The following is a 9,574-nucleotide window of genomic DNA, read 5'->3' on the forward strand; positions in this document are numbered from 1 at the left end:
CAGGGTCTCACTCTGTTGTCCAGGCTGGAGTGCAGTGGCATGACTTTGGCTCACTACAGCCTTGACCTCACAGGCATAGCCTACCTCAAATGTGTTCAGAATACTTACATCACCCTACAGTAAGACAAAATCATCTAAGCCAAATCCAATTTTTCTTTCTCTTGGAGACGGAGTCTCACTCTGTTACCCAGGCTGGAGTGCAGTGGTATGATCTCAGCTCACTGCACACTCTAGGTTCAAGGGATTCTCCTGCCTCCGACTCCTGAGTAGCTGGGATAACAGGCACCTGCCACCATGCCTGGCTAATTTTTAAAAACATTTTTAGTAGAGATGCGGCTTCACCATGTTGACCAGCCTACCATTGAACTCCTGGCCTTAAGTGATCCGTTTGCCTAGGACTCCCAAAGTGTTATGATTGCAGGTGGGAGCTGCACCAGCCCCGTTTCTCATTATTGAATAAATAATGGATTTCACGGCGGGACTGACACACTTTGAAATTTACGTACTGCTGGGCGTGGTGGCTCATGCCTGTAATCCCAGCACTTTGGGAGGCCGAAGCAGGTGGATCATCTGATGTCGGAAGTTTGAGAGAAGCTAGGCCAACATGGTGAAACCCTGTCTCTACTAAAAATATAAAAATTAGCCAGGTGTGTTGGGGTGCACGTGTAATCCCAGCTACTTGGGAGGCTGAGGCAGGAGAATCACTTGAACCCGGAAGTCGGATTATAACCATAATTTCTCATTAAATTATAATTTCTCATTATTGTTATTGAATGGCCTTTAGTTAATAAGCATGACTTGTGCAGCCAGTGGACTGTTTTTGAGGCTTTGGAGATGAATGTACAGATAGACAAGAAGACAGAACTGGGGCATATCAACTGGAAAAGATGAAGAGATGGAACAACGGGTGTTGAAAGCTCTCATTTCTGGTTAAAACATTACACAGAAAACACTATCTCCCATAGCATAGCTTTGGGCACACAGTTCAGCAAATTATGATTCACAGAAAGTTTCCTGGATTGTAATCAACAAGGGCTGGGTAGGGTGGAGTCGTTGCAGGGTGAGAGAATGCGTGTGGTCAGCAATAAGAGCGGCTAGCGCACGTGTGAAACCCACTGAAAACCAGCGCTGTTCTTTTTTTTTTTTTTTTTTTTTGAGACGGAGTTTCGCTCTTGTTGCCCAGGGTGGAGTGCAATGGCGCGATCTCGGCTCACCGCAGCCTCCGCCTCCCGGGTTCAGGCAATTCTCCTGCCCCAGCCTCCTGAGTAGCTGGGATTACAGGCACGCGCCACCATGCCCAGCTAATTTTTTGTATTTTTAGTAGAGACGGGGTTTCACCGTGTTGACCAGGATGGTCTCGATCTCTTGACTTCGTGATCCACCCGCCTTGGCCTCCCACAGTGCTGGGATTACAGGCTTGAGCCACCGCGCCCGGCACCAGCGCTGTTCTTAACCAGATGCTTCTAATTCATTGAATTCTTATAGCGCCTCCTAAAGTAGGTGTATTATTATTCCCATTTTACTGAGGCACAGATAGGTTAGGTGACTTGCTCAAGGCCACGCAGCTGGTGGGAATTTTTTTTGTTGTTTGTTTGGTTTTTGAGACAGAGTCTAGCTCTTGTCACCCAGGCTGGAGTGCAGGGGCATGATCTCGGCTCACTGCAACCTCCACCTCTGGGGTTCAAGTGATTCTTCTGCCTCAGTCTCCCAAGTAGCTAGGATTATAGATATTTGCTATTATGCCTGGCTGATTTTTGTATGTTTAGTAGAGATCGGGTTTCACCATGTTGCCCAGGCTGGTCTCGAACTGCTGGCCTCAAGTGATCTGCCCATCTCGGCCTCCCAAAGTGCTGGGATTATAGGTGTGAACCACTGCACTCAGGTAGGGAGGTTTCAGTTTTAAAATGCTATACATTTTCTTTCCCTCCCCTCTCCTCCCCTCCCCTCCTTTCCCCTCTCCTCCCCTCCCTTCCCTTCCCTAGGACAGAGTCTCGCTGTGCTGCTCAGGCTAGAGTGCAGTGGTGCGATCATGGCTAACTGCAGCCTTGAACTCCTGGGCTCATACAATCCTTCACCCCAGTCTTCGAAAATGTTGGGATTACAGGCATGAACTACTATGCCCAACTAGTTTTTAAATTTTTTATAGAGACGGAGTGTCTCACTATGCTGCCTAGGCTGGTCTTGAACTCTTGGCCACACACAATCCTTCCTCCTCAGCCTCCCAATGTACTGAAATTACAGTCGTGAGCCACTGCACCTCGCTAAATTCTGCACACCTTTTGCTCTAGGGATAAAAATAATTTGAAAGTGGAATGCCAGGCTTTAAACACACACCAGTGGCCTGGCCTGTTCACTGCTACCTGGTGTGGGGGAGGGGAGGGGAAGGCCCCAACTTCCTCTCTGTCCTTCCTGTTGCCTCAATAGCAGCTGGAGCGCTGGGCAGTGCCAGCCAACCCATAATAGTCAGCAGAGAGCCACAGGGCCGGGTCATTCTGACATTGTGGGGGTTGGGGAGGGTGGAGACTCCTGGGCCCTATGCTTCGTCTACCTGAGCGTTGCTGTGCACCACGTGCTGAGTAGATCCTGACTCCTCAAGGCCTCCCAAAACCAGAGAGGTAGGTTCATCCCTATGACTCTTGTTTTCCGGATGAGGAAGCTGACACAGCCAGCTGCAAGTGTCACCCACAGTCACGGAGCCCGGGGCTGCTCAGGGCCTGCTGCCGTACTGTCTGCCAGCTCTCCAGAGCCGGAGATTTGGACATGTAATATCCTAGGGCACGGGGTTCCGTGGCAGAACTGACACACTTTGAAATTCACCTACTGCTGGGCATGGTGGCTCACGCCTATAATCCCAGCAGTTCGGGAGGCTGAGGCAGGTGGATCACCTGAGGTCAGGAGTTTGCGACCAGCTTGGCCAACATGGCGAAACCCTGTCTCTACTAAAAATACAAAAATTAGCCAGGTGTGTTGGGGTGCACCTGTAATCCCATCTACTCCGGAGGCAGAGGCAGGAGAATCACTTTAATCCAGAAGGCGGAGGTTGTGGTGAGCCGAGATCGTGCCACCATACTCCAGCCTGGCAGGCAGAGCAAAACTCTGTCTCAAAAAAATATAAATATATATATCTATATATTTATATATATATTGCTATGATAGATTATGTTGCTTCTCAGTACCATCCTACAGCACCTGTCTCATTTGGAATAAATGACGAAGTCTTTGCGTTGCCCACATGGCCCTACATGCCGTGGCCCTTGGTAACTCTTTTTTTTTTTCTTTTTTTGGGATGGAATCTCCCTCCGTTGCCCGGGCTGGAGTGCAGTGGTGCGATCTCAGCTCACAGCAACCTCCGCCTTCCTGGTTCAAGTGATCCTCCTGCCTCAGCCTCCTGGGGAGCTGGGATTACAGGTGCCTGCCACCACATCCAGCTATTTTTATATTTTGAGTAGAGATGGTGTTTTGCCATGTTGGCCTGGTCTTGAAGTCCTTGCCTCAAGTGATCCACCAGTCTTGGCCTCCGAAAGTGTTAGGATTGCAAGCGTCAGCCACTGCACTCAGCCTAGACTTCCAATATCCTTTTTTTTTTTGAGACGGAGTCTCGCTCTGTCTCCTAGGATGGAGTCAGTGGCGCGATCATCGCAACCTCCACCTCCCTGGGTTCAAGCGATTCTCCTGCTTCAGCCTCCTGAGTAGCTGGGACTACAGGTGCCCACCACCATGACCGGCTAATTTTTATATTTTTAGTAGAAATGGAGTTTCACCATATTGGCCAGGCTGGTCTCGAATTCCTGACCTCGGGTGATCCGCCCCCCTCGGCCTCCCAGAGTGCTGGGATTACAGGCGTGAGCCACCATGCCCGGACAGAGAATTCCAACATTCTAAAACACTGGAGTTCTTACTCTGACACATTCTAGTTTGCAAGGTGCTGGTGGGCCAGGCTGATGGACACCCTAGCTCTCCAGGGACATGGAGTTTCCGCCTCTGAGTTTTCATCGTGTTTCTCTCCTGCCCAGACACCGGGAGCCAGGATGGAGAACACTTCTGTCAGCTACGATTATGAGGATTACGGCGACCCCTCGGACCACCCAGTGGATTGCCCGGACGCTGCCTGCCGGACCATCGACCCGCTGCACGTGGCCCCGCTCCTGCTGTATGTCGCCATCTTCCTGGTGGGGGTGCCGGGCAATGCCATGGTGGCCTGGGTGATGGGGAAGGAGGCCCGCCGGAGGGTGGTTGCCACCTGGCTGCTCCACCTGGCCGTGGCGGATTTGCTGTGCTGTTTGTCTCTGCCCATCCTGGCAGTGCCCATTGCCAGTGGTGGCCACTGGCCGTACGGGGCCTTGGGCTGTCAGGCGCTGCCGTCCGTCATCCTGCTGACCATGTACGCCAGCGTCCTGCTCCTGGCAGCTCTCAGTGTGGACCTCTGCCTCCTGGCTCTCGGGCCTGCCTGGTGGTCTCTGGCTCAGCGGGCGTGCAGGGTGCAGGTGGCCTGTGGGGCGGCCTGGACTTTGGCCTTGGTGCTCACCGTGCCCTCTGCCGTCTACCGCCGGCTGCACCAGGAGCCCTTCCCGGCCCAGCTGCTGTGTGTGGTGGACTACCGCGGCTCCTCCGGCACCGAGAATGCAGTGACCGCCGTCCGCTTTCTTTTTGGCTTCCTGGGGCCCCTGGTGGCTGTGGTTAGCTGCCACGTTGCCCTCCTGTGCCGGGCAGCTCGATACCGCTGGCCGCTGGGCACAGCCGTCATGGTGGGGTTTTTTGTCTGCTGGGCACCCTACCACCTGCTGGGGCTGGTGCTCACCGTGGTGGCCCCGAACTCCGCACTCTTGGCCAGGGCCCTGCGGGCTGAACCCCTGGTCGTGGGCCTTGCCCTCGCTCACAGCTGCCTCAATCCCATGCTCTTCCTGTATTTTGGGAGGGCTCAACTCCGCCAGTCACTGCCAGCTGCCTGTCACTGGGCCCTGGGGGAGTCCCAGGACAGGGATGAAGGTGTGAACAGCAAGCAATCCACCAGCCATGATCTGGTCTCGGAGATGGAGGTGTAGGCTGGAGAGACACTGTGGATGTGTATCTTCCTATTTCATTTCATGACACTGGCTTCAGGCATGGCTGGATCCAGGAGCTCAATGTTGTCTTCATTTTATTCCTTCCTTCATTTAACAGACATCCATCATGCACCTGCTATGTGCAAGGCCTTTTGAGGCACTGGAGATACAGTAGCGACCAAAACAGACACAAATCCTGCCCTCAGGGAGCTGACATTCTACTGGAGGAAGACAGACTATAAACAAAGGAATATAAGTCCGGGCACAGTGGCTCACACCCGTAATCCCAGCACTTTGGGAGGCTGAGGCGGGTGGATCACTTGAGATCAGGAGTTAAAAGCCAGCCTGGCCAACATGGCGAAACTCTGTCTCTACTAAAAATACAAAAATTAGCCACGTGTGGTGACGCACACCTGTAGTCCCAGCTACTCAGAGGCTGAGGCAGGAGAATCGTTTCAGACTCGGGAGGTAGAGGTTGCAGTGAGCTGAGATCTCGCCCCTGCACTCCAGCCTGGGCGACAGAGTGAGACTGTCTCAAAAAATTAAAAAATAGATAAAAACTATAAAAGATTTTAATAGGATCTAAGTTGCTAGTAGAGATGAGACTATGGGGGCGCCAGTGAGGAGCCCCGAGAAGAGGCTACTGCCATGGTCCGAGCAGAAGGTGATAGTCATTTGGATCTGGGTAACAGAGCCGAGATGGTGAGAGGTTGACAGGTCATGATCTGTTTTGAATGGAAGGCCATGTCCAGGCTCCTTAGCTCGGCATTCAAGGCTTCTCTCCACCCCTGGACACGCTTACTCTCTAGCTTCTCAGACCCTGTAGCAGACAGAATCATGCCCCCGATGACGTCCACATCCTAACCCCCTGGACCTGTGAACAGGTGACCTTCCATGGCAAAAGGGACTTTGCAAATGGGATTAAGTTAAAGAACTTTAGATGGGTGAGTGATTATCCTTGATCGTCTCGGTGGGCTCCATGGAATCACAAGGGTCCTTTTAAGAGGGAGGCAGGAAGGTCAGGGTCAGTAGCAGGAGCTGTGACAACGGAAGCAGATGTCACAGTGACGGGAGGAGGTACCACAAAATTCAGGCAGCTCCAGAAGCTGAAACAGACAAGGAAACAGATTCTCTCTGAAGCTCCCAAAAGCAACACAAACCTGCGGACACTTTTAGACCTCTGATGTGCAGACCTTTAAGAAAATACATTTGTATTGTTTTAAATCAGCAAGTTTGGGGTGATTTGTTACAGCAGTCATGGGAAGCTAATGCACACCCTTCGGGCTATAATGTTTTCATACCTATGTGCCTTTCCTGAAGCTGTGCCACTGGCTGGAATGCCCTTCTGATCTATGCTGTTCAGTTTAGCAAGCAAGAACCATCTGTGGTGATTCAAAGTAGAATCAATTGGCCAGGCGTGGTGGCTCACGTCTGCAATCTCAACACTTTGGGAGGCTGAGGCAGGAGGATTGCATGAGCCCAAGAGTTTGAGACCAGCCTGGGCAGCACAGCGAGACCCTATCTCTACAAAAAATACAAAGTGGTGGGGCGTGCCTGTAGTCCCAGTTACTCAGGAGGGCGTTGCTTGAATCATCCTGCTTCAATCCTCCTTGAGACAGGTGGATTGCTTGAGCCCAGGAGATGCAGTTTGTAGTGAGCCTAGATCGCCTGACTGCACGTCAGCTTGGGTGACAGAGTGAGTCTCCATCTCCAAAAGAAAAAAAAACAAAAACAAAAAAACAAAAATTAGGTGGGTGTGGTGGCGCATGCCTGTAATCCCAGCTACTCGGGAGGCTGAGGCAGGAGAATCACTTGAACCTGGGAGGCGGAGGCTGCAATGAGCTGAGATTGCGCCACTGCGCTCCAGCCTGGCAATAGAGTGAGACTCTGTCTCAAAAAAAAAAAAAAAGGAAAAGAAAAAATAAATTAATATTTCAAATTTAGTTCCTCAGGCACACTGGCCATAGTTCAAATGCTCAGTAGCCACATATGACTGGTGACTACCATATTGGACCACAGAGCCGTAGAACATTGCCATCAAAACAGAGATTTCTGTTACAAAATGCTGTTTTAGAATTTACTCTTGAGTCCTACCTGCTCAGGTCTTTTAAATGACATAGTAAGCCAGGCATGGTGGTGCGTGCCTCTAACCCCAGCACTTTGGGAGGCCCAGTCGGGAGGATCCCTTGAGGCCAGAAGTTTGAGACTGGCCTGGGCAACAGAGCAAGACCCCATTTCTACAAAAATAAAAATAAAAATTAGCCTGGTTTGGTGGCACATGCCTGTAGTGCCAGCTAGTAGGGAGGCTGGGGTGGGAGGACTGCTTGAGCCTCAGAGGTTGAGGCTGCAGTCAGCCACGACTGCATCACTGCACTCCAGCCTAAGTGACAGAGTGAGACCCTGCCGCTAAATACCACCTACATACATACATACATACATGCATAGTAGTGGCACCTGCATCTGCAGTCATTACTCCAGAACAGCACTTTACACATAGTTTCTCCTTTTTGTTTGTTTTTGTTTTTGAGACGGAGTCTCGCTCTGCTGCCCCGGCTAGAGTACAGTGTTGCAGCCTCGGCTCACTACAACCTCCGCCTCCCGGGTTCAAGCGACTCTCCCACCTCAGCCTCCTGAGTAGCTGGGGTTACAGGCGCCCACTGCCACACTTGGCTAATTTTTTGTGTTTTAGTAGAGACCGAGTTTCACCATGTTGACCAGGCTGGTCTTGATCTCCTAAGCTCAGGCAATCCGCCCGCCTCGGCCTCCCAAAGTGCTAGAACTACAGGCGTGAGCCACCGTGCCTGGCCTCTCTTTTTTTTTCTGCCACCATGCTCGGCTAATTTTTGTATTTTTAGTAGAGACGAGGTTTGACCATGTTGGCCAGGCTGGTCTCAAACTCCTGACCTGAGGTGATCCACCCACCTCGACCTCCCAAAGTGCTGGAAATATAGGTGTGAGCCACCGTGCCTGGCCTTATCCTGTGACTTAGAACGTCTGACCTCCTGGAAAAGCAGTCCAGTAGGCCTCAGCCTTATTTTATCTAGCCCCTATTCAAGATGGAGTCACTCTGGTTCACATGGCTCTGACATTTCCCTCCTCCCTCTTATAAGAGAACCTTTCATCCTAAGGGTTGTGAAGGGAGGAAGATCCATCTTCCATAACTTCTTCAGGCTGAATAGGGTGACAATATTCCTGCCTGTTAGGATCTATTGAATTCAGGCTAGAGAGGAGCTCGGTCAGAAAGCATTGGTATTGCATATTTTGTTACTTGGTATTTTACGCAGAATTCTCAGGCATGAATTAAGATCAAGGCTGTCTTGTAAAATAAATTTTGTGGTGGGACAATTTATACAGCTCCTTTGAGATAGGAGGCAGGACTCAACTCTGGAGGTGGGGCTTGAACATTGGACCAAATTGAGGACTAGCTAAAACAGGGGGGAGGCAGAAGCAGCTTTTTTTTTTTTTTTTTTTTTTTGAGACAGAGTCTTGTTTTGTTGCCCTGGCTGGAGTCGAGTGGGGTGCAATCTCAACCCGTTGAAACCTCTGCCTCCTGAGTTCAAGTGATTCTCCTGCCGCAGCCTCCTGAGAAGCTACAGGCAACTACAGATGCCTGCCACCAAGCCTCGCTAACTTTTGTATTTTTTTTTTGAGATACAGTCTTGCTCTGTCGCCAGGCTGGAGTGCAGTGGCGCAATATTGGCTCACTGCAACTTCCGCCTCCCGGGTTCTAGTGATTCTCTTGCCTCAGCCTTCCGAGTAGCCGGGAATACAGGTGCCCGACATCACACCCAGCTAATTTTTTGTGTGTGTATTTTTAGTAGACACAGGGTTTCACCATGTTGGCCAGGATAGTCTTGATCTCTTGACTTCGTGATCCGCCCACCTCGGCCTCCCAAAGTGCTGGGATTACAGGCATGAACCACCGCGCCCGATCAAATTCTGTATTTTTAGTAGAGATGGGGTTTCGCCATGGTGGCCACACTGGTCTGGAACTCCTGACCTTGGGTGATCTGCCCGCCTTGGCCTCCCAAAGTGCTGGGATTACAGGCATGGGCCACCACACCCTGCCCGAAGCAGCTCTCTAGGGCACCTACCAGTGTGCCCTATCAGTTTGGCATTGCCATGGCAACACCCAGGAGTTACTGCCCCTTTCTATGGCAATGACCTCACCACCCAGAAGTTATTACCCCTTCCCTAGATATTTCTGCATGAACTTTCCCTTAATCTACATGTAATTAAAAATAGGTATAGGCTGGGCAAGGTGGCTCAGGCCTATAATCCCAGGATTTTGGGAGGCCGAGGCGGGTGGATCACCTGAGGTCAGGAGTTTGAGACCAGCCTGGCCAACATGGTGAAACCCCATCTCTATTGAAAATACAAAAATTAGCTGGGTGTTGTGGCACCCGCCTGTAATCCCAGCTGCTTGAGGGGCTGAAGCAGGAGAATTGCTTGAACCTGGGAGGCAGAGGTTGCAGTGAGCCAAGATTGCATCATTACAGCCTGGGCGATGGAGCAAGACTTTGTTTCAAAAA

The 9,574-nt window shown here is 51.1% G+C and overlaps 2 protein-coding genes across 3 annotated transcripts in view; both read left to right on the plus strand.

Moving 5' to 3' along the window:
• C5AR2 (complement component 5a receptor 2) overlaps positions 1-5,395 on the plus strand; it is a 10,557-nt gene extending 5,162 nt beyond the window's left edge. Inside the window, exons 1-2 of one of the 2 annotated variants that reach the window (XM_017500415.2) lie at positions 2,473-2,615; positions 4,014-5,395. In XM_017500415.2, the coding sequence (XP_017355904.1) occupies positions 4,029-5,042 (1,014 nt within the window). In that variant the 5' untranslated portion in view covers positions 2,473-2,615; positions 4,014-4,028 and the 3' untranslated portion in view covers positions 5,043-5,395. Of the gene's footprint in view, positions 1-2,472; positions 2,616-4,013 lie in introns of those variants that run through there. The other variant, XM_017500416.2, reaches the window with a different exon arrangement.
• Positions 4,027-9,574, plus strand: part of DHX34 (DExH-box helicase 34) — a 46,317-nt gene continuing 40,769 nt past the window's right edge. Inside the window, exon 1 of the mRNA XM_017500412.2 lies at positions 4,027-4,150. The gene's annotated coding sequence lies outside the window, so the exon portion shown is untranslated. The remainder of the gene's footprint in view (positions 4,151-9,574) is intronic.

Source organism: Cebus imitator, unplaced genomic scaffold, assembly GCF_001604975.1.
Source record: "Cebus imitator isolate Cc_AM_T3 unplaced genomic scaffold, Cebus_imitator-1.0 Scaffold266, whole genome shotgun sequence".
Taxonomy (NCBI): domain Eukaryota; kingdom Metazoa; phylum Chordata; class Mammalia; order Primates; family Cebidae; genus Cebus; species Cebus imitator.